Genomic DNA, 27,861 nt, shown 5'->3' with positions numbered 1-27,861 from the left:
CGTTGGCCAGCACGGGAGCTCAGCAGCAGAGGTCGGAGCCGCTTGACGCACAACCACCTAAAATACAAATGCAAGTAGGTCTGTCTTAACAAAATGTCAAGTTTGATACATTGAGGCAAGAAACTTGGCGATACACACAGTATTTAAGACCTTATAATGGCAAAGACACGCACTGAAGCATCATTCGAACAGTTTGTCATTTTTAAATCCTAAAAAAATCCCACAATCAACATGAAACACAATGAGACAAAACTTACTTTGGTTAAGAAATGTATTAAATAAGAAACCTGGTTGAAAAAAATGAAATAAATGTACTCACAATAAATATTGAGCCCAAAAATATATTGTTTATCCGTCATTTATTGAACGTGAAGTTGATATAGTAGTTGTCATGGCAGCCCTAAATGCAGGCGAGTAAATCAACTGGTTTCTGTGAGTTCTTGATAACTCTGGTGATACTGAAAGGGCAGCACGATTCTCCAAAACATTGTGTGACGGAAATATAAGACAAGCACAAGACCTGGCTTGTATAATGTTTTTATTCAGATTTTTTGGAGAAGTCCGTAGGTTTTACAACAGATTTAATAATCCAGAACTCTAAAGAGAAAGGGAGAGAGCCAGAACGTCATTCTACCTCGACCAATGTTCATCAACAGGCAAACTCCTAATCAGCACAAAACAAAAAGAAAAGTCCAACAATTGATTTTTAACTCGCAAATATCATCCAGGGATGAATCATCTCAATAGGGAAACCAGTTCAAACTTGTACATCTTTTACATTTGCTTGATAAAAGTGAAATTAGGAGTGAGCAAAACATTTGCAGTTTTCACCATAAAATAAAAGAATAAAAATAACCCCAACAAAAACAGCTGACTATCTTATTAGAGTTTCAAAAGAAACCTTACAAAAGTCTACAATGACAGGACAGAGACAGGCGGAAGAACAGACGAGGGCAGGGCTACGGTCCACATCCAAAGGCTGCCCACACTGTGCAGCTGGACTGGAGAGATTCAGTATATATACATATGGATATATAGATGAGACCGGACACTGTGTCTGGAGATCTATAGATTTCTCTTACATAGATAATATGGAAGGAGAGACACAGACTCTGTTTGTTGCTCGTCCAGAAGAGGTGCGTTGGTCCTCCGACTCTGGAGCTAAAAACCTAAAAGAGATCACAGCACAGATTACAAACAGCCCAAAACACACTCTCATACACAGGTCGCTGCACACTGCACAGTCATACACAGGCCACTACACAGGTCGCTACACACTGCACTGTCATACACAGGTCGCTACACACTGCACTGTCATACACAGGTCGCTGCACAGGTCGCTACACACTGCACTGTCATACACAGGTCGCTACACACTGCACTGTCATACACAGGTCGCTACACACTGCACTGTCATACACAGGTCGCTACACACTGCACTGTCATAACAGGTCGCTACACACTGCACTCAAACACAGGTCGCTACACACCGCACTCTCATACACAGGTCGCTACACACCGCACTGTCATACACAGGTCGCTGCACACTGCACTGTCATACACAGGTCGCTACACACTGCACTCAAACACAGGTCGCTACACACTGCACTCATACACAGGTCACTACACACTGCACTCATACACAGGTCACTACACACTGCACTCAAACACAGGTCGCTACACACTGCACTCATACACAGGTCACTACACACTGCACTGTCATACACAGGTCGCTGCACACCGCACTCTCATACACAGGTCGCTGCACACCGCACTCTCATACACAGGTCGCTACACAGGTCGCTACACACTGCACTGTCATACACAGGTCGCTGCACACCGCACTCTCATACACAGGTCGCTACACAGGTCGCTACACACTGCACTGTCATACACAGGTCGCTGCACAGGTCACTACACACTGCACTGTCATACACAGGTCGCTGCACAGGTCGCTACACACTGCACTGTCATACACAGGTCGCTGCACAGGTCGCTGCACACTGCACTGTCATACACAGGTCGCTACACACTGCACTGTCATACACAGGTCGCTGCACAGGTCACTACACACTGCACTGTCATACACAGGTCGCTGCACAGGTCGCTGCACACTGCACTGTCATACACAGGTCGCTACACACTGCACTGTCATACACAGGTCGCTGCACAGGTCGCTGCACACTGCACTCTCATACACAGGTCGCTGCACAGGTCACTACACACTGCACTGTCATACACAGGTCGCTGCACAGGTCACTACACACTGCACTCTCATACACAGGTCGCTGCACAGGTCACTACACACTGCACTGTCATACACAGGTCGCTGCACACTGCACTGTCATACACAGGTCGCTACACAGGTCGCTACACACTGCACTGTCATACACAGGTCGCTGCACAGGTCACTACACACTGCACTCTCATACACAGGTCGCTACACAGGTCGCTACACACTGCACTGTCATACACAGGTCGCTGCACAGGTCACTACACACTGCACTGTCATACACAGGTCGCTGCACAGGTCACTACACAGGTCGCTGCACACTGCACTGTCATACACAGGTCGCTACACAGGTCACTACACACTGCACTGTCATACACAGGTCGCTGCACAGGTCACTACACACCGCACTGTCATACACAGGTCGCTACACAGGTCGCTACACACTGCACTGTCATACACAGGTCGCTACACAGGTCGCTGCACACTGCACTGTCATACACAGGTGGCTACACAGGTCGCTACACACTGCACTGTCATACACAGGTCGCTACACAGGTCGCTACACACTGCACTGTCATACACAGGTGGCTACACAGGTCGCTACACAGGTCGCTGCACACTGCACTGTCATACACAGGTCGCTGCACAGGTCGCTGCACACTGCACTGTCATACACAGGTCGCTGCACAGGTCGCTACACAGGTCGCTGCACACTGCACTGTCATACACAGGTCGCTGCACAGGTCGCTGCACACTGCACTGTCATACACAGGTGGCTACACAGGTGGCTACACAGGTCGCTGCACACTGCACTGTCATACACAGGTCGCTACACAGGTCGCTACACACTGCACTGTCATACACAGGTCGCTGCACAGGTCGCTGCACACTGCACTGTCATACACAGGTGGCTACACAGGTGGCTACACAGGTCGCTGCACACTGCACTGTCATACACAGGTCGCTACACAGGTCGCTACACACTGCACTGTCATACACAGGTCGCTACACAGGTCGCTACACACTGCACTGTCATACACAGGTCGCTACACAGGTCGCTACACACTGCACTGTCATACACAGGTCGCTACACAGGTCGCTGCACACTGCACTGTCATACACAGGTCGCTACACAGGTCGCTGCACACTGCACTGTCATACACAGGTCGCTGCACAGGTCGCTGCACACTGCACTGTCATACACAGGTCGCTGCACAGGTCACTACACAGGTCGCTGCACACTGCACTGTCATACACAGGTCGCTACACAGGTCACTACACACTGCACTGTCATACACAGGTCGCTGCACAGGTCACTACACACTGCACTGTCATACACAGGTCGCTGCACAGGTCACTACACACTGCACTGTCATACACAGGTCGCTGCACACTGCACTGTCATACACAGGTCGCTACACAGGTCGCTGCACACCACATTCTCATACACAGGTCGCTACACACTGCACTGTCATACACAGGTCACTACACAGGTCGCTACACACTGCATTCTCATACACAGGTCGCTACACACTGCACTCTCATACACAGGTCGCTGCACAGGTCACTACACACTGCATTCTCATACACAGGTCGCTGCACAGGTCGCTACACACCGCACTCTCATACACAGGTCGCTGCACAGGTCGCTACACACCGCACTGTCATACACAGGTCACTACACACTGCACTGTCATACACAGGTCACTACACACTGCACTGTCATACACAGGTCACTACACACCGCACTCTCACACACATGCACTCATACTAAAAGGAGTGGGGAACCTCTGGACTGGACAACAGCAAAACTTTTCTCAGTCAAATCAAAATAAGATTGAATGCCAATTAAATTCTTCACACTGACAGGGTTCATGTGGATCAAAACGAAATTATAGCTTAAGCCTCACAACTGGAACCAAAGACAATAGTCATAAAAATGGGGGAAATAAAGGTGTCAAAACAAGTCAGTAGCTAGTTGGTTCCTGATTACACACTTAATATATTGGAGATAAAAGGACTTTTAAAAACAATTTAGATCGATGGACTTGTGAGTAGTTTCAAAACATCATTCAATTAGAGTAACCTGAGGACCTCGGAGTTGAACCCTCGGGAAAATGTCAGGGGAATGTTTACCTTCCCATTTACAGACATGGTCGTAGATTCTCACAGGCATAGAAACTCAGAGGACGTCAGTAATTTTTACTATTTACTTCAGGTCTCTGTGTAATTCTAGTCCTCCGTGAACAGGGCTTATGAGTGTCAATACTACATTGCATCTGTACTGTAGTGGACCTGTTAATCAACTTTGATCAAGCTGTCACCTAAATGATTAAGCTGAGAGTAGTGATATTACCACATTTCACCTGAAAATAGTCCCTGATGTTTCTTATGGACAATTGCCAGCTGCTGTAGAGTACGAGTTGGGTGATCTACACTCTGTAATTTGCTCCAGTTGCAAGTAAAGTGAAACTTTATTTTGTGAATAGGAAGTATGATGCTATGAGCGGAACATTGACATCTATGTCAGTGCGGGGCAACGGTAGCTCAAGTGCTAGAATGGGTCATCCTACGTTCCAAAGAAAGACACTTCACTCTCCTCACCACCATTGTTTGACACAAGTGTGAACGGGTGAGTGGTTCCTTGGTGTAAAGCTCTGAGAAGCTCAAGTAGATGGAGAAGAGCTATATGAATGTGACCGTTTACCATTCCTGTACTGTTGTTTTGCTGCGGACTTAATTACCTGGAGTTATTGCCTGACCTTTTTAAGACTTTGTAAGACAGTCAAAATATATTCAACTCCGCGCCACATTAAGCACTTGTATCTAGTGTCCAAATTCAGAGCTGCTAAAACACAGAACGTCATTTCCAATTTTACATGGCACTTGTTTTGTTTCAGTAGGTTTCCGAAAGATGCCTTTTGCTTTACAGATTTTAACCGGTTGATTTGAAATATGATATTATTATAGGCTATTGTTTCATCATTGGGCTTTAAAGGAATAGGCCACCGTTTTTACATACGGAGATATGTTCTTACCTAACCCTAGTAGAGTTAATATATCCCCGTCTGGTCTTTGTCCGTGCGCTCTGTCACGCAAACGGAGCACATACGCAGCCTCTCCCACATGTCATATAGCTCCAAAAAAGCTCACGATAGAAGCTACCAAGCTCTTCCACGTGTTCCCTATTTAAATAAAGTTACGTGAAGTGTTTTCATGCAAAGTATATTTACACAGAAATGTAACATGTCGATTTTATAAGCAGATAAAAAGGGGAACTATATTGTGAGGCGTAATGATACGAGGAGCACAGCGTCCGCGCAGTGACTCCTATAGGTTATTGACGGAAGTGAGCGGGGGGAAGTCTTGAGGAGTTACTGCACAGACAAAGACCAGACGGGGATATATTAACTCATCTAAGGTTAGGTAAGAACATATCTCAGTATGTAAAAACGGTGGCCTATTCCTTTAAGTGTGTGTTAGGGATGGTATAACTCAAATCAAAAATTCTATTCCTTTCACAATTTTTGAGGAGATTTGTTTTTATTTGACGCATATGTAGAGTCAACTTAAGTGTTTTAAAACAGCATCAGTTCTGTACAGACTTCAAAAGACTAATTGCACAGTAACTAAAGCCACTTGATTACTCAGTACAGGGAATATTCAATATCCAATATGTCTATTGCAGCCCCTCACTGCTTCTCATACCAAAGTATGATCCGTTCACTCCTTTTGGAAACATGGTGTAGCTATAGACGCTCAAATACATGCACTCATCGGTCTCACCCAGATGAGAGCGAGCAAGCTGATGAAGATGTTTAAAACAAAGTTGTGATACACCCTGAGGATGCTGTAGCTAGTGCTAACAGGCCCACTGCCCTGTGCTGTAGGCTCTGTCCGAATGTCCACCTTAGTCCCTAACGCCTCATTCACTACATCGGCCCGCACTATATAGTAGACTAATGCAGTGATTCTGTTGGCGATGTTTGAAACACCAGCAGAATGAGTGACTACAGCTAACATTAGCAACTTTTCACCGCAATGATTTATATTATTTATATTATTATAAGTAGCTTATTCATGAAAAATACACTACATGTGATTAAAACAGCTGTTTTCATTCATTGGTGTTTAGTTCAATGACTAGTTGCTGTCGTCCTCTGACTCTTGCAATGCATTGTGGTCTATTGACAAGTCTAGGGACCACCGCTGCACACTGCTTTTGAGATTGCATTGTGGGAAATGTTGAGTGCACTACTTTTTTCTCCCTAGACATTTGGACACCAGGACAAAATGACGTGAACGCAATATAGTCACTACAGGGAATAGTGTGGACATTCAAACACCGCATGCGACATGTCTGCGCAATAATAAGGAGTAGCCTAATAAAACAGCTGAGAGCGTCTTGTGTGCGCATTTAGTAAAATATTGATTCAGCCTGCTAAATCGGGGGCAAGACTTTGTAAGGGTCTTATTTTGGCCATTATTTTAGAAGACAGTGTTTGATATGGTCTTTAAAAAACAAAATTGCGACGTATCTTTATGCCTTGTGTGTGATCTCTTAAGTCGCTTTTCAATGGGAGCGGAACAGGACAAGCCACATGAGAGCAGTCTGTTTAGGGTGGGGCAGACCCCACAAGTGCCTTTAGAAGAAACCAGTCTAGACTGCTATGGAATTGACCAACAGGAGGCGCTGTGGGGCTGCGTTCATGCCAGTTAATGCATAATGAGAACTACTTCCTACTTTTTGACAAGTTTTTAAATACCTCTTTGCCTTTGAGCTACATTTTAAGCCGATCTACTGGATATTATCAGTGAAAGATCATTTAAAAAGTTTTTTTTCCCCTCAAGCAGTGCCAAACAGAACACGTCTCTCGCTAAGCTAGCTTTGTTTTACTAACCTTAGTAACAACATTAAGTTGCAATTCTCACGAAACAAAACACTCATCACCCTCCAACATCACATTGCTCCAGACTGACGGGGTCTGGTTTGGACACGGAGCAATTTAGTTTGGGTATGTGCTGTTCCCCTCGTATGGAAAAGCCACTGTAGTCTATTAAACATCATCTCTAAAACCACGGTATGAGGCAGATTATAATCAAAAGTGGCAAAAAAGTTGGTAAGAGTAGACATAAAGGGATTGGTTTGGGTTTCTTGATTTCGTGACAATGTCATTGAGGAAGTGCTTTCAGTGATTTCCAAGTCCCAGAAGCACGTGATTTTGGGCCATGTCGCTGACGGCGATGGGCGGCGACATGCACTCCACCATGTGCTTTGGTTTCTTTCTCAAGTCTAGTTAAGCTGTGCGCTAGATTGTGTGCATACAGTGAAAATATCAGTGTTTATAATGCAGCCACAACAAAGGACTAAGCTTTTTTCTCTGTTGGGAATGTTTTGGATAAAGATAACTTCCTTATTTGATAGTACTTACACACAATTAAGCGCAAATGGCTATTTACTAGGGATGTTCATGGTAAACCGACTAACCGGTTAACTTCTTGAATGGGAGAACAGGGAACACCAGGGTGACTGTAGCGTGTGTGAGTGGTAGGTGGTGGTCGGAGGTGCCGATGGGCAGCCTACCCCTAGGGCAGCTGTGGCTACCATAGTAGCTTCCTGCTACCAAGTATGGAGTGAATGAATAACGCAGTCTAAAGCGTCTGAGAGTCCAGAAAAGCGCTATATAAAACCAGTTTGGAGAGCAAGCCGACAACAGCTGGACTCTGTATCGGACTGTTTTGGGCAAACAGCTGACCTGCACATTTTACTCATGGAGTCCCCTAATGCTGAGAACAACCAGGCACTCCTTAAATAAGCCACCTGGGTGATGACTTTGCAAAGGGTTGAATTTCAGTGCAGGGATTTAAACAGTTAACTTATTATTAACAGTTAAGGAGTCTGAGTCCTTGTCTGAAACTTGGGCAGCACTTTGGGCAGTGTCGACCCTATTTTAAATGTGCTATATAAATAAACTTTCACCGTGATACGATAATTGTAAATTATATAAGTGATTATGTGCGCTAATTTGAAAAAAAGGTGATTGTTAGAAAAAATGTTTTTAATTAGGCAAAGTTATAAATAAATAATCTATATCTATATCTATATATCTATATATATAGATATATAAGTTTATGTAATAAAAAGTTTTATACTGGTTCATAAAAATAGATTTTTGGCTACATTTTTCGGCCGTACGTCATACACAGAAGCTGCGACTGGCCACATATTCCTTCGATTATTCTCCCAATCTCCCTCTGTAGAGTGGACGAAGGTTTGGTGTCTGTCAGATGAAAAAAATCTCTTGTCATCACTCCAAGCTGCCTGAACGCTGTTCAGGACCCGACTTTAGCCCTCATGATATCGAGGGTTTAATGTAGCATGAGGCACATTACTAATGAGTGCTAATGTAGCATGGACTGTGTTACTGATGGGGGCTAATGTAGCACGGGCTGTGTTACGGATGGGGGCTAATGTAGCACGGGCTGTGTTACTGATGGGGGCTAATGTAGTGCGGGCTGTGTTACTGATGGGGGCTAATGTAGCACGGGCTGTGTTACTGATGGGGGCTAATGTAGCATGGGCTGTGTTACTGATGGGGGCTAATGTAGCATGGACTGTGTTACTGATGGGGGCTAATGTAGCATGGACTGTGTTACTGATGGGGGCTAATGTAGCACGGGCTGTGTTACTGATAGGGGCTAATGTAGCACGGGCTGTGTTACTGATGGGGGCTAATGTAGCACGGGCTGTGTTACTGATGGGGGCTAATGTAGCACGGGCTGTGTTACTGATGGGGGCTAATGTAGCACGGGCTGTGTTACTGATGGGGGCTAATGTAGCACGGGCTGTGTTACTGATGGGGGCTAATGTAGCACGGGCTGTGTTACGGATGGGGGCTAATGTAGCACGGGCTGTGTTACGGATGGGGGCTAATGTAGCACGGGCTGTGTTACTGATGGGGGCTAATGTAGCACGGGCTGTGTTACTGATGGGGGCTAATGTAGCACGGGCTGTGTTACTGATGGGGGCTAATGTAGCACGGGCTGTGTTACTGATGGGGGCTAATGTAGCACGGGCTGTGTTACTGATGGGGGCTAATGTAGCACGGGCTGTGTTACTAATGAGTGCTAATGTAGCACGGGCTGTGTTACTGATAGGGGCTAATGTAGCACGGGCTGTGTTACTGATGGGGGCTAATGTAGCACGGGCTGTGTTACTGATGGGGGCTAATGTAGCATGGGCTGTGTTACTGATGGGGGCTAATGTAGCATGGGCTGTGTTACTGATGGGGGCTAATGTAGCACGGGCTGTGTTACTGATGGGGGCTAATGTAGCGCGGGCTGTGTTACGGATGGGGGCTAATGTAGTGCGGGCTGTGTTACTGATAGGGGCTAATGTAGCACGGGCTGTGTTACTGATGGGGGCTAATGTAGCATGGGCTGTGTTACTGATGGGGGCTAATGTAGCATGGGCTGTGTTACTGATGGGGGCTAATGTAGCACGGGCTGTGTTACTGATGGGGGCTAATGTAGCACGGACTGTGTTACTGATGGGGGCTAATGTAGCATGGGCTGTGTTACTGATGGGGGCTAATGTAGCACGGGCTGTGTTACTGATGGGGGCTAATGTAGCATGGGCTGTGTTACTGATGGGGGCTAATGTAGCATGGGCTGTGTTACTGATGGGGGCTAATGTAGCATGGGCTGTGTTACTGATGGGGGCTAATGTAGCACGGGCTGTGTTACTGATGGGGGCTAATGTAGCACGGACTGTGTTACTGATGGGGGCTAATGTAGCACGGGCTGTGTTACTGATGGGGGCTAATGTAGCACGGGCTGTGTTACTGATGGGGGCTAATGTAGCACGGGCTGTGTTACTGATGGGGGCTAATGTAGCACGGGCTGTGTTACTGATGGGGGCTAATGTAGCATGGGCTGTGTTACTGATGGGGGCTAATGTAGCATGGGCTGTGTTACTGATGGGGGCTAATGTAGTGCGGGCTGTGTTACTGATAGGGGCTAATGTAGCACGGGCTGTGTTACTGATGGGGGCTAATGTAGCACGGGCTGTGTTACTGATGGGGGCTAATGTAGTGCGGGCTGTGTTACTGATGGGGGCTAATGTAGTGCGGGCTGTGTTACTGATGGGGGCTAATGTAGTGCGGGCTGTGTTACTGATGGGGGCTAATGTAGCATGGGCTGTGTTACTGATGGGGGCTAATGTAGTGCGGGCTGTGTTACTGATAGGGGCTAATGTAGCACGGGCTGTGTTACTGATGGGGGCTAATGTAGCACGGGCTGTGTTACTGATGGGGGCTAATGTAGTGCGGGCTGTGTTACTGATGGGGGCTAATGTAGCACGGGCTGTGTTACTGATGGGGGCTAATGTAGCATGGGCTGTGTTACTGATGGGGGCTAATGTAGCACGGGCTGTTACTGATGGGGGCTAATGTAGTGCGGGCTGTGTTACTGATAGGGGCTAATGTAGCACGGGCTGTGTTACTGATGGGGGCTAATGTAGCACGGGCTGTGTTACTGATGGGGGCTAATGTAGCACGGACTGTGTTACTGATGGGGGCTAATGTAGCATGGGCTGTGTTACTGATGGGGGCTAATGTAGCACGGGCTGTGTTACTAATGAGTGCTAATGTAGCACGGGCTGTGTTACTGATGGGGGCTAATGTAGCACGGGCTGTGTTACTGATGGGGGCTAATGTAGCACGGGCTGTGTTACTGATGGGGGCTAATGTAGCACGGGCTGTGTTACTGATGGGGCTAATGTAGCATGGGCTGTGTTACTGATGGGGGCTAATGTAGCACGGGCTGTGTTACTGATGGGGGCTAATGTAGCACGGGCTGTGTTACTGATGGGGGCTAATGTAGCACGGGCTGTGTTACTGATGGGGGCTAATGTAGCACGGGCTGTGTTACTGATGGGGGCTAATGTAGCACGGGCTGTGTTACTGATGGGGGCTAATGTAGTGCGGGCTGTGTTACTGATGGGGCTAATGTAGCATGGGCTGTGTTACTGATGGGGGCTAATGTAGCACGGGCTGTGTTACTGATGGGGGCTAATGTAGCATGGGCTGTGTTACTGATGGGGGCTAATGTAGCACGGGCTGTGTTACTGATGGGGGCTAATGTAGTGCGGGCTGTGTTACTGATGGGGGCTAATGTAGCACGGGCTGTGTTACTGATGGGGGCTAATGTAGCACGGGCTGTGTTACTGATGGGGCTAATGTAGCACGGGCTGTGTTACTAATGAGTGCTAATGTAGCACGGGCTGTGTTACTGATGGGGGCTAATGTAGCACGGGCTGTGTTACTGATGGGGGCTAATGTAGCATGGGCTGTGTTACTGATGGGGCTAATGTAGCACGGGCTGTGTTACTAATGAGTGCTAATGTAGCACGGGCTGTGTTACTGATGGGGGGCTAATGTAGCATGGGCTGTGTTACTGATGGGGATAATGTAGCATGGGCTGTGTTACTGATGGGGGCTAATGTAGCATGGGCTGTGTTACTGATGGGGGCTAATGCAGCACGGGCTGTGTTACTGATGGGGGCTAATGTAGTGCGGGCTGTGTTACTGATAGGGGCTAATGTAGCACGGGCTGTGTTACTGATGGGGGGCTAATGTAGCATGGGCTGTGTTACTGATGGGGATAATGTAGCATGGGCTGTGTTACTGATGGGGGCTAATGTAGCATGGGCTGTGTTACTGATGGGGATAATGTAGCACGGGCTGTGTTACTGATGGGGGCTAATGTAGCATGGGCTGTGTTACTGATGGGGGCTAATGCAGCACGGGCTGTGTTACTGATGGGGGCTAATGTAGCATGGGCTGTGTTACTGATGGGGGCTAATGTAGCACGGGCTGTGTTACTGATGGGGGGCTAATGTAGCATGGGCTGTGTTACTGATGGGGATAATGTAGCACGGGCTGTGTTACTGATGGGGGCTAATGTAGCATGGGCTGTGTTACTGATGGGGATAATGTAGCATGGGCTGTGTTACTGATGGGGATAATGTAGCATGGGCTGTGTTACTGATGGGGATAATGTAGCACGGGCTGTGTTACTGATGGGGGCTAATGTAGCATGGGCTGTGTTACTGATGGGGATAATGTAGCATGGGCTGTGTTACTGATGGGGGCTAATGTAGCATGGGCTGTGTTACTGATGGGGGGCTAATGTAGCATGGGCTGTGTTACTGATGGGGGCTAATGTAGCACGGGCTGTGTTACTGATGAAGGCTAATGTAGCAAGGGGCACGTAACTGATGAGGGCTAACTTAAAGGTTTTGTAACAGTTTGCTAGAACACACAATACCAATGCGTTTATAATAAAAGCATAATAAAAGCAGACTTTCTACTTTTCATCCACATCTTTGACATTAAGTGACTGGAAGCCACTTGCATAAAGTGTCCAGTCCTGAGGCCCACACTCAAAGTTTCAGAATGAAGAAACAGAAGTGACAACATATTCCACCTTAAGAGTTGAATCAGAGAGGAGAGTGCTTATAAACATGTCCACAACAGTCCACATTGTTGACATGTTAACACAGGTAGATCAGTGTGAAAATACTAGAGGAGAAACACTATTGGCCAGCCCAAACAGAGGAACAGAAGAGCATTGTAGTAAAGTTAGTAGTCAAATTCCCCAAGGACGTCTTTACTTTGAAAAGACAGGCCAATTTGTCTTTTATTGCAGCACTTTTCATCTCCAATTGTTTGTTATGTTTGGTTTTCAAACAAACTGAGTTGTAGTACGGGCACACTGAATGTCTACGGACCAAGGCGGCTAATAGATGAATTGATGTCTCAAACGTCGCTTGGCTGTTTGCTACTAACCTTTCATGTTAGGCTTGGGTTTGTCAGTTTGCTTGCCTGTGGGGGTTTGTGCCTGCTGGCCCTGGCCCCCTGAGGAGGCCCCCTGCTGGGCAGCTTTCTGTTTCAGCATGGTCCAGTCAAACGTGTAGTCATACTGATGGTTCAGAGTCCTGGAAAAACACAGAGCCAGCTTGATACACATGCAAAAAACAAGACAGCTTCATGTTAAAATATCAAGCCAACATATTGTGAATCTCAGGCCCACTGTAATGAGCATACGTAAATGTGTCTCATTCTACTTGTGAACTGAAGTCCATCTGTTGTCTCTACTCAGGGTGATACTCATTGGTTATATACCTGAAAAGAATGCGGAAGAGTTGGCGCAGATACATGTAGTCAGGTGCCTCTTCGAAGCGCAGTCCACGGCAGTAGTTCAGGTACATGGCAAACTCTGCAGGAAAGCCCTACAAACAAACATCATGGACATGTCTCTTTACAGCAATCTTTCACAGCCAGTGTGCTGTGGCACATAAGTGTGCTAATTTCACCCAACTGTGTGTCATGTGTGTTTTTCCACAATTCCTGCAAGAATATCAGCTTTGAGTTAATCTAAAAAGGCTCAGGTTTCACCCTGAGTAAGTAAACTGAGACTACACTAACTACAATTCAATAAATATACTCTTTGTGACATTTTTGCCTGTGATGTGCCTTGTGACTTTTCTAAAGTAAAATATGCGCTGCGGCTCATAAAGGTCGCTCGACGAAAAGTGTGGCTTTGTCACTTACCTTACACAGGACCTCAACAGGTGTGGACATCTTTTTCTCCGAGATCTTCTCATACTTCTGCTTCTTTGTGGCAGCCTGATGACAAATATCAATATTAATACATTTACATATACATTAAAGGCACTAGTTACCGCCATTAACTATGCAATAAGTAAGTAAGTGCTTTATTTGTCATTGTACAACATTACATAAGCACATCATTTACATTTACCTCCTAATTAATGTGGTAATGTTAATACTTTGACACACTGGGGTAGGGCTTCATCAATGACACTTATCAGTGGCTTTACCTTCAGGCCTTGCCAGGGCAGGCTGGTTCTGTTGAAGTACATGAGAACATATCCTAGAGACTCCATGTCATCACGCCGGCTGGAAAGAGATGAACACATTAAGCACCGTGCCACCTTTCAAACCGTGCACACACTGAACGTGCTAAGCACCTCTGCTCGATGCCCAGGTGTGCATTGATGGAGGCGTAACGGGCCGTGCCAGTCAGGTTCTTGTCTTCTCTGTATGGGATGTGCTGCCGCGTTCGGTTGTCTCGGTACTTCTTTGCCAGGCCAAAGTCGATGAGGAATAACTGAGGGAACAGAGCAGAGAGTGGAAATTGGTGAGTCTGAGCCACACACTCCACTTATCGTGCAGTAATGCTTAATGACTTTATTACTTTGACATTTTTGTGGGCGTTGACAATTTTTCTAATCGGAGCCCTAACATCGTGAGCCAGACTGTTCTGTTGGGTGGTAGAGTTACGCTGTTGTGGGTTGGAGTATAGGTATAAAGTGAGACGTAAGACCTGACCTCTCAGAACTGACCCTGCCAGACAAACAAGAACAGCATCATACACAAGCTCCAAATGGAGGGACACAGAGGCTATGGACTGACACTGTGCGCTTTCTTAACAGCTATTCAGAAGTGACATCCATTAAAGGTGGAGCCAGAGAAGAAACTCCACCTTTAACCACCAAATGTGACCGTACCAGCACTGACTGACAGTGACAGTGAACAGAGGGGTCAGTGTCATTATGCACCACAAAATCAAAGGCACAGGTCAGTTAGTACGCTACTGATTACACAGCAAATTAAAGTCAATGACTGAAGGAGCACAAGCACAGAAAGCAGCAGCCAATTCCTGGAAAGCATGTGACTGGTGACATTTGCCTGAGAATAGTCTCCTAACATTCAATTTAAGCACATTGGACCTTCAATTATATGTAACACACTGGAGAAACGAGAAAAGAGATTTTGGAGTGGGTACTACTGATACCTATGCTCTACTTGTCCCTGTCAAAACCTCTGATTTGGTTTAATGCTGCTACACAAAAGCTGTTCTGATAAACTCTCATTGATGGGACATCATGGCTATGCTAACGCGCTACAGGAGTGTTAAGTAAGAATGCTAGAATGTGACTCCTCTCAGGGCAAACATCACATGGAGCGACAGGAGCTGTCCTGTATAAGTGCAGAATGGTCACTGGGCCAGTGTGTTAGGTATGATTGCGAAGCGACAGCTGCAAAGAGGCAGCTGGTGTGGTGGTAAAGGTCACACCTGGTTTAATCCTGAGAAAGATGGCTCCTGAGAAGAGCTAACAGCCACGCTTCTTTTCCTCTTCCCCACTGACGAGTCTACACACTAGACAGACAGTAGAGGGGCAGGGGTCAAATACAGCCTCACCAGTCATCTGTACACTTGAGAGTACAGATCCCCAGTCTGTCTACTGATAGAGAAGAGCAACAACAGTGGGCTGAAGCCGCTTCACAAAGGCTCATACGGAGCGGGACAACATCACTGAGACAACAGATAGATGTGGGAAAGTGCACAGAAGCCAGCTGGACTTCTCAGGTTCCATCTGTCCCTTCCATGCTACAAGCGCCCAACCAAAGTGAAAGGTTCCTAAAATACAAGCCAAAGGAGAGGTGAATACGACTCACTGTACCACCTACAAATCAAAGATGTCAAGGTAAAAACAAAAGATGGATGCAGACGCTGGGTCTGTGGTGGAAAACTGTCTGTGTGTCAATAATATTAAATGGAGAAGGGGGTAGGTAAATAAAAAAGAAAAGAAAAAAAAAGAACAATTATATATGTTATATATGAAATAAAGTGGGAACACCGGTTCTTGCACCCATCTGGTCATATGACAATCAGCTTCTAGAACAGCAGTGTCCAAACTGGGGCAAAATTTGGCCCTCCAAGGCCCAAGCCTGTGAGGTGCTTTAGATTCCAATGGAAGGTCTACTTTGATTCCTTTGTGCACAGAATAGTCCAGTGGTAGGCAACGTCAGGCCCAGGGGCTAAAACCAGCCCTCCATCATAAAACCTCTGTCCCTCGAGTTCATTTTGAGGAATTATTTAATTACTACACAAATCAGAGATTAAAGTACCCGTTAAAGTACTCGAGATAGGGTTGGACGATATGGCAAAAAAATAAAAATAAAAAGTTTTTGATTCTATTGATTTTTTTTTCCAGAAAAATAAATGCATGTATCTGATTCATGACCATAGACATATCTTTCAGACAAAACAAATGCTTAAAGATAAAAACGTTCTTTGGGTCAATCACATGTTTTAGCTCTTCAGGGATCCAGGTAGAATGAGGCACGCAGATGCAGTTTGAGCACAAACATGGTCTTCGTAGGGCTGATACTGAGAGAAAAAAAAAATCACGATTATCTCCCCCATATTGATCGATCGACTTTCGATTCGATTATTTTTGTTTTAAAGAAAAAAAAAAAGTGTCCTTTCTTGGACTTCAAGTAAATGGATGCTGCGGCCAAACTGAAAACTGCAGCTAACTCATCAGCAAAAACAAGCTCCACACTTCTAGCCTCACAGGACAACTTCACCTGCCCAGTGCCCACGCAGCACAAACATCTGCAAAGGAGACGCAAAAAAGTGAAATGTTTGAAGAATGTCAGACGTGTGAATTGGGGCGTGAAGAGTGAAGTGCTAACAACTTACTATGTACATAAAGAAATACTCGTCATACACAGCGCATTTAGAAGTATAAAAGATCAAACTTACAATTAACTGTTAATGTCCAGCTAATCCACAGCAGCCTCAAAAATAGTCCACATGGTCCAAATAGCGATGGATAGTTTTCCCCTTCACAGGTAGTAAACGTTTCATCCCTGTGTGCGTGTCCGGATCCTCTGACGGCTCCTCGCATGTTCCTGCTTTGCCCATTTGACAAGCTAGCGGCTTTGTAGCTGATTTTACACTTAAAATCACCAGGTCCTCTCCTCATGCTGCCGCATGTATCATCTGCGCTTCCGAGTGTTTCCCTGGGATTGACCTGACGCGCTGCAGCATTGGGCCGTCCATATTTTTTTTTGCAGAATGCAACAGGACTGGCCAATTCTCCATTAAACCGCACCACGCGATTATCTTGATCGACCTTTATTAAAATTGCGATTAGATTACAATTCGATTAATTGCCCAGCCCGAGGTGAGGGTACACACATAAAATGCGTTAAGATCATAAAATTAACGTGTTGAAATGCCCTGTGTGACGGGCCTGACTATCTCCGTTACGCTGTAGTGAAACGGCAAAGCAAACCAAGTCAAAAACTAGAACTATATATCGTGCGCGCCTCTGTGGTTTGTGCACAATGACAGTCATGTTTCTTTCCATGTGGTGCACGCCATGACTGACACGCGTCTCGCTGTTCACAGCATGCGCTCAACATGCGCTGAAAGGGGACTGAAGCCCATTTCAGTGATAGTAATGAAACTCTCTGCACCAGGTGGGCGCATGGAAGGAAGTCTGCAAACTCCACAGAATTCACAATTCACCAATCCAGTTCTCAATTGACTCACTCGGATTTTGATAACGAGCTTATAAATATTTTTTCATTGTACAAGTTCGTACAAGCAGGAAAACTTTATGACCAATGTAAGTGATCATTCTGGTAGGACTGTCCCGTTGGTCTTAGTCAATCATGATATTCATTGGTCGACTAAATGCACGCAATTTACATAACACCAGAGGCATGTGGCAGTTCTTTGACTTGGGACTAAAAAACTGTAATGTCTTTGTTAAATGAAATATTGTGCGCTAAGGGCTGCAGCTCTGTGTCTTGGTGAGGCGTTTCCTTCTATAGGACAGACTTGAACAGGTTATGGGTTGTTTCACCAACAAAGAACATGGTCCTGCGCTGAAATAGGCTGTCAAGACTCACGTACATCTGCTGTCAGCAACTTTGCTGAGAGAAAGACACGATGAAGATCGAAGGTGCTGCGACAGGAGCAGCAGATGGACCTGATGTTTCTTTTTATATCATGGAGAAGTCGTCTGATCTCAGGGGATTAACATGAGATCATTGACAATGAAGATGGAAGAGGAAAAACACTTTGGTTTGGATATAGGTTTGGATATAGAGTGAATGAAGACAGAGACCGTGCGACCCGCAAATATAAATGGTTGCGACTTCAACATTTCTCATCTTTTTCTAAAGAGCTGCCGAATTAGTTCAGTGTTTTGGAAAGTAAGACAGAACGACGATTGGCTGACAGGTGTTCGTCTGCACCGGGGACAATATGAGGTGGGAAGTGTGTCCTTCATTGGTTTAAGCACCACACACAGCCTTCTTGCTCCGTCTCCTCCAAAACTGGAACTGCTGCCTGACACACGAGTGGATTTTACAGATGCATTTCATTATTTAACAACTTGTAACAACTGGATCGGATTGAAGGTTAGCGGGACGGAAGTGTTTACTGTTGTTCGAGGCGACATGGGCGAGTGGTATATAATATTAAAATAGGATGACATAAATTTGAGATAAATATACACACAAGAGATGGAAAGAATAGAACAAAGAAAAACAATGAATAGAGAATTAAAATTTAGATTGCAGTTATTATTGCTTAGCAGAGGGCTGCACGATGTGAAAAACTGATATATGCAATAACCGTCTTGAATATTGCAATATTAATACCACCAATTTCAACACAGAACATCCCGTTATATTAGAAAAAAAGTATATATCTTCTTTTCCAGAAAATAACAACAAAACCTAAATGGGCTTAATCAGGAAATGGCTAAAATTAAAGTATTAATCCTAAAACTGATTTTGCAATCTTATATTTTCACTTTAGTGCAAAGAGAGGAGAGAGTGAATATTGTAAGAATACTAGAGTAATTATGGGAGCTTTTTTGAGAGCTTTTGAGAATTTCCACACAGTTTGCTCTTTTCCTCCTGTCGGGTGTGCCCGTCACTTTCTGCTTACCCGATGTCGTACGCTTGTCCAGCTTTGCGGTCTAATTCAGCGCACCATCTATATCCAGTTTGCAGTTAAAGCAATCGTTGTCCAAAGGGTACCACTCGCAAAACAGGTCGATGTCTGTGTTGTGCATCAACAAACACCACCACACACTTCACTCAGGAGCCCACCCTATCCCCCTAACGCCCCTGCTCCCCGCTCAGATTATCCAAGTGCAAAACGGGCACACGAACCATGCAACCTTTTATATTTTGTTATAACATCTATAAGCAAGCCGCACACATCCTCTGATCTTCCGACTGAGAGACAGCCTGTGAAAGTTAGGAGTAAAAAGTGACGAGGCAATGCTAATCATCGCTAACATCGACACCAACTGTTAGCTAGGGTTTGAGTATCTGCCAATAACCGATATCAACTTTCTCCGAGTGAAAAGTGCATTGTCCTCTTAACATCTCGACTTTCTTCTTCTGCAATGAAGTAATCAATCAAGTCAGGTCAAAGCGTAAACAAGCAGCAACTTCCCTTTCTCTTGGTACAGCTGTGTTTTTTCTCCTGCAAACTGCATTTGTGGTTTCTGTGTTCCACACTGTTTTACTGGATGATTTTGTACGTCTTTGCCGTGTTTTTATGGAGAGCTCATAATGGCCCTGAAGAAAGCAGCTTTTCAAACGTAAGTAAACAGCTAGCCTATGAGCTAAAGACATTTGAGACCAACACATTTCTTCTTCTGAAGCACTGAAGAAGCACTCACTCACTATCCTCGGCTACATCATGACAGGCTTAGGGGTTGCATTAATACTAACTCACTAACTAAAGTGATCAATTACCAATACGTTATTCTTCAACAGCATTGCAGAAAACTAAAATACTAATACTTGGCCCCTCCAGCAGAGGCAATTTTATTGTTTTACTTTAGGTCAGGCGTCTCCAACCTTTTTTACCTGGCGAGCTACTTTTACACAACCAGAACGTTGGAGAGCTACTCGTACGTCAAAAACACACTGAAATTCTATCTTGGCAACCAACTCTCCAAAGAAAAATACTGGACTTTAGTGCTCTTACTTTACAATATTGCCCCAACTGTTCACAAATTGTCTCCAGCACGTTCAGAACAAACAGAATATGCATCTAAAAGTTCAGCTATCATGCGTATAGAGATGTAGAAAGTCTTTGGTGAGATACCTAGAAAGGCCTGGTGAGCTACTGGTAGCTCCTGAGCTACTGGATGGAGACCCCTGCTTTAGGTGATGCAATATTAGTTTCTGTCCCAGCCTTGATTAGCTGCCGCTAGCATTAGCATACTGTTGCTAGCCGTGGCATTTTGCGCAGTGATCAAAAATACATTTGTGGAGGTTAAATCTAACTCAGCGTCTGTGAAATCTAGCAGTGAGAGCCAAAACAGGTATTGGTTCAGTATCGGATATCTGTGGCCGATACCCGATATTGTATTTGTTTTACAGTATCAGCCCTGATATACAATACCAGTACAATATTGCACATTATGTTGCAGTTACAGGAAGTTGCACCACAGTTGTAGCACATTGACATATTCATATGTAAAGTGCATTAAAAAATAAAGGTATTACTTTTATGCCAATCCAATACACACTATGAAGGCTAATCACAATGAAAATGGAGCAAGATTGATTATTGCGTTATTTCATAATTGGGAACATCACCCCGAAAAAAAAAAAAAAAAAAAACACATCTATATGGCTCCGTAAACAAAGTGCACTGTCTGCAGGACCGTCAGTCCAGCTACTGCAGCATAGCTCTGCTTACAGTCTAAGCACCAACCATGGCATCTGTGAGGTTATACAAACACTTAACACTGTAATTATTAGTTTGTATATTAGACCAGAGTGTGTGGTTCGAGTTGGTTAGGATTTTACAATTAATAATAATACATCAAACGTGTATAGCGCTTTTTTGGACACTCAAAGACGCTTGACATGGGGGATAATATAAGTTATACAAGTTAACTTTATCTCACTGTGATTAAAAATGGTGTACTTTTCACATTGCAAAAGACGATTGTTGACATAAAAAGCGACCGTTTCCTCCTCAAAAGGTGTTACTTCAATTGAAAAATATTAGTCATACACAACACTTCTGTCACATTAGACTGATATTTGGTTATAATTTTGCTATATAGATATATAGAGCTATAGAAAACAAAACAACTTTCCCCCGCTGCAACAGTATGTGAAAAACACATGGCAATATTGATAATCTGTCTTTGAATTTGGGAGTAAATGAAGATGCACAGCCCGATGATGAGAGGCACTCATCATTCCTTCACTACCAAATACTACACACAGCTGTTTCTGCCACACGGAGCGGGGAGGCGCCATAATTAGCTCAATACAAAAGTGAGTGCCTTGCTACAGTACTGTCCCCTTCACGTGCAATGCAAACTTTGATCTGTCTATCGTCACAGATTCGCTTCTCTGACTCTGTATTATTCTCCCGGTAGACTTCTGGTTCCATTCAAAAAGGGGGTTACCTAAATACTGATACTTATAACAACGACAAAAAGAAAAAACAAGTAGGGATGATTGTAAATGGATTGTTTTTTTAAAGATATTGGACAGATGAGAAGAGTGACTCTGACACACCAGCTAAGACAAAAGCAAGCATAAAACCTACTCATTCAAACTTAGAAACAAAATGTATATGAATCTATTTCTAGGCACTTGTAGATTTCTTTTAGTAGTTATATATTTCTTCTGACAGTAGCAAATGTAAATATTGGTCATCTGTATTGTTTGTGATGGTCTGGATAATACACTGCCTGACCAGAAAAACAGCGTCCACCTGTAGGCAACAAACTGTTTTGATCTTCGGCTAATGCAGTTGGTCAGGTCTATGTTCGGCGACACCGTGTGCCCAGTGGATGAGATCTGCTGACCAGGTTATTCCATGATGACGACGCCGCCATTCGTGGGGCTCACATTGTGAAAGAGTGCTTCGGGGAGCAGGAGAGTCCAGATCTTTACCCCGTTGAGAAGCATTGGGATGTGCTGGAGAGAGCTTTGCGCAGTGGTCACACTCTCCCAACATCAATACAAGATCTTACACTGGATCTCTGGACATTGCAGAAAGTTACTGTAGCAGCCAGCGGCGTTGCAATCAGAGCTGAAGACGGGACAACCAAACAGAGCGTGATTTTGATTTGGTCGGGCAGTGTATTAGCGCCAGTTCAAATGTCCAAAATGGTGCATCACTATTTTAGCATGTATGCACGTCTACTGCTTAACTTCTTATTTCAGCGAGGCGCGGCTGGCTCCTCGCTGAAATAAAACAACAGGAAACGAAGTAAGCGTTGTGTAACTATGAAAAGTCTATATGTTCATCAGTAAGTCTAGACTCTCAGATTGTAAAGCCTGGGTGGGCTCAGGTGAAGCACTGACTGTCTGGTGGGACACTCACCTTGTTACAGTGGCGGCCGATGCCCATGAGAAAGTTGTCTGGTTTGATATCTCTGTGGATGAAGTTCTTTGTGTGGACGTACTCGATTCTGCTAATCATCTGAACAGAGCAAGGTCACACACACACACACACACATGTCATTGTTAGGTGTTCTCAAGGTCAGGGGTCACGCTGTAGCTCTGGGAGAGGGAGAGTTACCTGGTCTGCCAACATGAGCACCGTCTTCATAGTAAAGCGTCGAGAGCAGAAGTTGAAAAGGTCTTCCAGGCTGGGTCCAAGTAGGTCCATGACTAGAACATTATAGTCCTTCTCCTGGCCATACCACCTGAGGAGACCAACACAACGCATGGGTCAGCACATGGAGGCCGGACGACAGCACCTTTTACAATGTTGTTCCCTCACATGCAGTAACGGTCAAAAGTTTGGAAACACTTTTTATGTACTTGATTTTTATTCCATTGTGTGATTCTCAGTGAAGACGTTAAAACTACGAATGAGGAAAGAAAAAAGGGGAAATAATTCCAAATACGGTCCCTAAAATGGTTTAACAGAATATGATGTCCAGAACCTGAAGCTCAGAGAAAATAAGCAGTAATCACAGCAGAAGGTGGCTCTTTTGAGGAATACATTTAACCTTTTTTCATTTAAAATCATTCATAAACGCCTTTCAGTGAGAATCTACAATGAAATCTTGAAAAAAATAAAATAAAAAATAACCAAAATATCAAGTGTTTCCAAACTTTTGACCAGTACTGTATCTGGGGTAGTGTTTGTTTTTCTCACAAGCTTTCAGTATTTTTTGAAACTGATTATTTGAAGAACAGCCCTATGTCCCTATGTCAGAGATTTCCAAAGTAAGAGGATTGTGAGGGAGATGATAAGAAAAGTAAAATACTCTTTATGTTTTAGTGTAAAACAGCATAGAATCTGTGAAAGGCGCACTCTGTGCAGACGGTCCCGGGACTGTCTGAGTGTTCAGAGCCGCCCTGGCTGAGTGAACTCACAATTCAATTTGATTCAGTAATGTGCTGAACAAGAAAAAACTTCAAACGTCTGTTGTTCTTCTTTTATCTGCTGCACTGTGCTACTGTCCGCCTCCCAGGCAGCTCAAGAAGAGGAGGGGGTGCTTACGGGGAAGAGCTTCTCACGAGCTCAGAGCTGGCCCAATGAGAATGCACATAGGAAACATGTCTTTCATTGAACAGTGTGTATTGAATTAAGGAGCATGTATTGAAATATTGAGAATTGTAGCATGTCAGTGGATCTGTATTAGTACACTACAGGTGTTATCTGCATTCCCTGATGCACAAGTTAGCCAATATCACCGACCCAAACTCACCCATAATCAGAGTTTGAAGCACAAAGAGCCAATATGCCAACAATGATATTAACTTAATCCTGCGCAACTTTCTCCAATTGCAAAACGCACTTAATTATATTTCAGAACTCACTGGATGGTAACTGTAAATAAAAAGACAAAAGCAGAACTGATGTCAAGTGAGTGTTAAGTTAACAAAGGGGCAGATTTCATTCTCTCTCTTCAAACTGCATTGACTCGTTTATATATATGTCACTTGTGAATTAAATAATTGTAAAATAGAGAGCCATCTGATGAACCACTAGGCAATTCGGCGTGGAAAATTGACTATTATGATTCATTATTAAAATATGAAAAATACTGGGCTTTTCCAAATTGGTGTATGGTGTGAATTGATTTTTAAATTCATATTTCTATTTGAACATTATATACTATCTACAAATCTGTACATTGTCCTGCTTTACCTTTACCATCACAATGCTGTTGTGGTTTATAGCATATTGTTTTATTACTCTTAGTCTTTATTCTTATAGTTTATAGTATAGTTTATAGTGCATGTGACTGAAGTCAGAAGTTGCTTTATGCATGGTAATGGGGAGGTCAAGCGGAGCACACGGCCACCACACAGTGGACATTTGAAAAAGAAGAGACTATGACACGTTTTACTTTCTCTTTTGACTCACAGCCATTTAGTGACATTTCACCAATAAAGAGCACTTTCTCAACAGAAGAAGACAGACAGGGTTAGGGTTCACGGATCCCTGCCTCTGATTGTAGTTTAGTGTTTATACGCTCGCGCCTCTAGGCTGTTTCCTACGGGAGCGTATATATACACGGTAGGTGCCGAGGTGGACAATGGCACAAGGTTTATTTTCACATTATGTTGCGGCAGAGAATAAAATCTTACTTAGCAGTTAAATAATTATTTTCTAAGAGAATAAATATCCTGAAAGTGACAGTGATATTGCAGATTTGGAAAGACAAAAAAAGTCAAGAAAGATTGAATTAAAAAAGATAGAAAAGACAAAATTGGAGTGGAACAATGCTAAATATGATAAAATCACACTAATTACACGATACTAAAGAAAAACAGACTAGTAAGATCACTTATTAGTGTTTTAACATGTTTCTAACTGTTCTTGTTTTAATGAAAATGATGGATTGTGATATTGTGTCTCAAGTCTATGTGACCAAAATATTGCCTACGCGACAAAATAAAAAAAGTTGGTGGCACCAGCACTACTTTAAATAAAAGTTAGTCTATTGACCCCGAGGACCAGAAGAGGCCCAAGTACCACCAGTGGTAAAGTTAGAACCACTTCATTCAGGCTGGATACAGTCAGTGGTACAGCCAACCGAAAAGGTGGTGTGGAGCTCCACCTTTTCGGTTGGTCACTGAACTAGCTTTGCAGTTCATTCCTGATTTGAAAGTTAACTTGACGACAGCGATGACTGTTGTGTTCGTAAGCTCCTGGCAGCTGACTCAGCAGGGACAAGCCGGAACAGTTCCAAGGTGTGGCGACGGGAAGAGCAGGTTGGACAGGCTCAGACACAGTTTCACTGGCTCCTCAACGCTCCAGGCTCATCACATGGCAGCAGGTTCCTCACATTGCATGTTTGTCTCTGGACTCTGTACACTTGGTGGGGCTTTTCTGTCTGGAGTTTGCCTGCGCAGCTCTTCCCTGTACTCGGGGAGCTGAAAGTCGAGCTCAAACTTGAGCTCAAACTTTAGTGTGGTTTGCTTTGCCGCGTCATTACAGCAGCCCACAGCTCAGCAAAGATCAGTCATTTCAAGGAGCGGCTGCTGGAGAGCAGGGAAAATACTTGCATACAATATTTAACGCAATCATTGATGGAACCTTGACGCATTAATTTCCCCCGTCATAAAACTATGATTACTTTACTTCAAAGATAACACAATCGAGAAGTATTTCTACCCAAACTCTGCAATGAGGTTAATGCTTGTACGAGCAAGCTCTCACATGGTGGCTTGACATAACTTGCACAATATTAATTTAAATATATTTTTTTCCATTGTTTAGAAAAAAAACAAGTTTTTATGTTTACAAATACATTTTTGTTCTGACTAAAGTAATGATGATAGTTTTTCCTGTAGTTGAGCAGCCTATGGTAGTCTCCCAAAATCAACAGCACCGGAAATGGTACCTGTATATTGTGTGGACCGGCACTACAGTAGAAGGGATAGGATTGCTCTACTAAGCGAAGATTTTATTGGTTCAACAGGTTTCGTTTCGGTCTCAAATGTTGTTTTTAAACTCGTTAATGATATTATAAAGAATTGCTCGAACAAATGTGTCCAAAATCCTTCAGCAACAGTGACACAGATAATTCAGCTAAATTTCAGTCATTACAATAGTCGTTTCTTTTATTTAAAGAAGACTGTGTGAACCTTTCAAACATAAAGCAAACAAACTTCTCCCACATAATCTACCAGCGATCAGTTCAAGAGTCTGCATGAAGCAGCTTACAGTTTCACAAGGGCTACGTGAAACACGACACAAGCGGAACTTTTCCCACTTGGGACACAAATTATGTACATGATACATAGATGCTGCAGACAAATGGGACATCCGACTGAGGAAAAATGAGCAAATGTAGTGAAGAATAGCAGCACAGCGGCTGAGTGCTTGTTTTTACTTCTGTGACTCGCCGCCATTTTACAACACTAGCGGAAGACATATTGGGAGCTAACACAAACAAAAGACGAACGGCCATTTCCAACCTTTAGTCGCTTTTTCTTGGCCCCAAAACCCTTAATATTCCACGCACTTGACCACATGTCATATTAGTCGAAGTCGCTATTTGACACGGTCATAATGTAGTCTGGTGTGCCATTTCATGTGGAGCCTGACGACGCCGTTTGCGGACCGGGATAGGTCGGCCCGATTAGGCCTCAGGCCAGAGGCTGCTGCCTCGGTTTACTCTCTGAGTACCTTTCTCAGTGGTGTTTTGTAACAAGAATAAGTGCACTATTTGCTGAAGCACATGCTTGTTTACCTTATGTGTGGGATCCCGACACCTCCTTGTAAGATTTTGTACAGTTTGCTTTCGTATAGCAACTGTGGATGCCTGGCTTTCTGTGATTCCAACTTTACTGCTACCTCCTGCAACGACAAGTGAAATAAGTGTCGCGTTAACATGCGGCATAGGCAATATAAAGCCTATGTACAACTGTAGCACCGTAATCTGGTATGGTTTAGTGACCATACCATCAATGACACAGCCTGAGTTAACAATGACAGCCAACGATCATGAAGTTAGTACATTACCTCTCCATTTGTGATGTTGATGGCCAGATATATGTCACCGAAAGATCCCGATCCAATTTTCCTCACAAGCTTGTACTTTCCACCGACAATGAACTCGGCTTTAGAGCCACTGCTACTCGCCATAATGTCCTCCAGTAATGTTCACCTCCACCGAATTCACGCTAGAAAGGCCTTTCCGAGCGATCCCAAGTGTCGGTCAGACATAGAACAGCTGCTTCCCCAAACTCCAGCCCGATGACACCCAGACACTTTTCTGAGGGCCAACCTTAACAACCGAGCTCTCAAGTGAGTAACTGCCTTTGTCTTCGCGTCACTTCTTATTATTGCAGTACATATTAAACGGATTTACTTCTTGGGTTAAATACGACAAGTGCCAGGTCTGACAAAACTCGAGGCCCTGTGAAACCACCCAACAACAGCTCGGAGAAGCAGCAGCTAATCAGTGGGAGCGTTAGCCGATGTTAGCATCGAGCTAACGCTGTCGCAGGGCCCAGTGTACAAAAAATTCTGGCCCTTCTCTGCGCCCTGTCTCCTTCTCTCCGATAGTGCGGCAGATTTTCGGTCTATTTGCCCCTCACACGCCGTTGTAAGTGAAGTAAAGGGTCGCTGCGAAAAGTACGGCGCAACCCATTCACTCCGCCATCTTGTCTTCTCTGCCCTGTGTCGCTGGTTTCCGCTGGACGCGATTACAGAGATACGTCACAGGCCCCGCCCCCTCTGCTGCTTTATGGTTGGGATTCTCTATCTTT

General features: G+C 44.5%; 1 protein-coding gene across 2 annotated transcripts; it reads right to left on the bottom strand.

The window, feature by feature from the left end:
- Nucleotides 1–476: 476 nt before the first annotated feature.
- On the bottom strand, nt 477–27,797 carry csnk1a1 (casein kinase 1, alpha 1; the record flags this gene model as incomplete). Of its 2 annotated transcripts, none has more annotated exons than XM_079556111.1 (10): nt 27,113–27,795; nt 26,841–26,947; nt 22,703–22,829; nt 22,505–22,603; nt 14,289–14,428; nt 14,139–14,217; nt 13,849–13,923; nt 13,420–13,526; nt 13,084–13,232; nt 477–1,169 (listed from the first exon to the last, which is right to left on the bottom strand). In XM_079556111.1, the coding sequence occupies exons 1-10, from the start codon at nt 27,233–27,235 to the stop codon at nt 1,162–1,164; spliced, it is 1,014 nt and encodes a 337-aa protein (XP_079412237.1). In that variant the 5' UTR covers nt 27,236–27,795. The 2 variants fall into 2 exon arrangements, with proteins under 2 accessions (XP_079412237.1, XP_079412238.1); XM_079556112.1 differs by lacking the exon at nt 477–1,169 and adding an exon at nt 15,398–15,481 and having other exon boundaries at nt 13,079–13,232; nt 27,113–27,797.
- Between the last annotated feature and the right edge of the window lie 64 nt (nt 27,798–27,861).

Source organism: Gobius niger (genome assembly GCF_951799975.1).
Source record: "Gobius niger genome assembly, chromosome: 5".
Lineage (NCBI taxonomy): Eukaryota > Metazoa > Chordata > Actinopteri > Gobiiformes > Gobiidae > Gobius > Gobius niger.
Note: the sequence above shows the minus strand (reverse complement) of the source record. Positions and strands in the feature narration are given on the sequence as shown.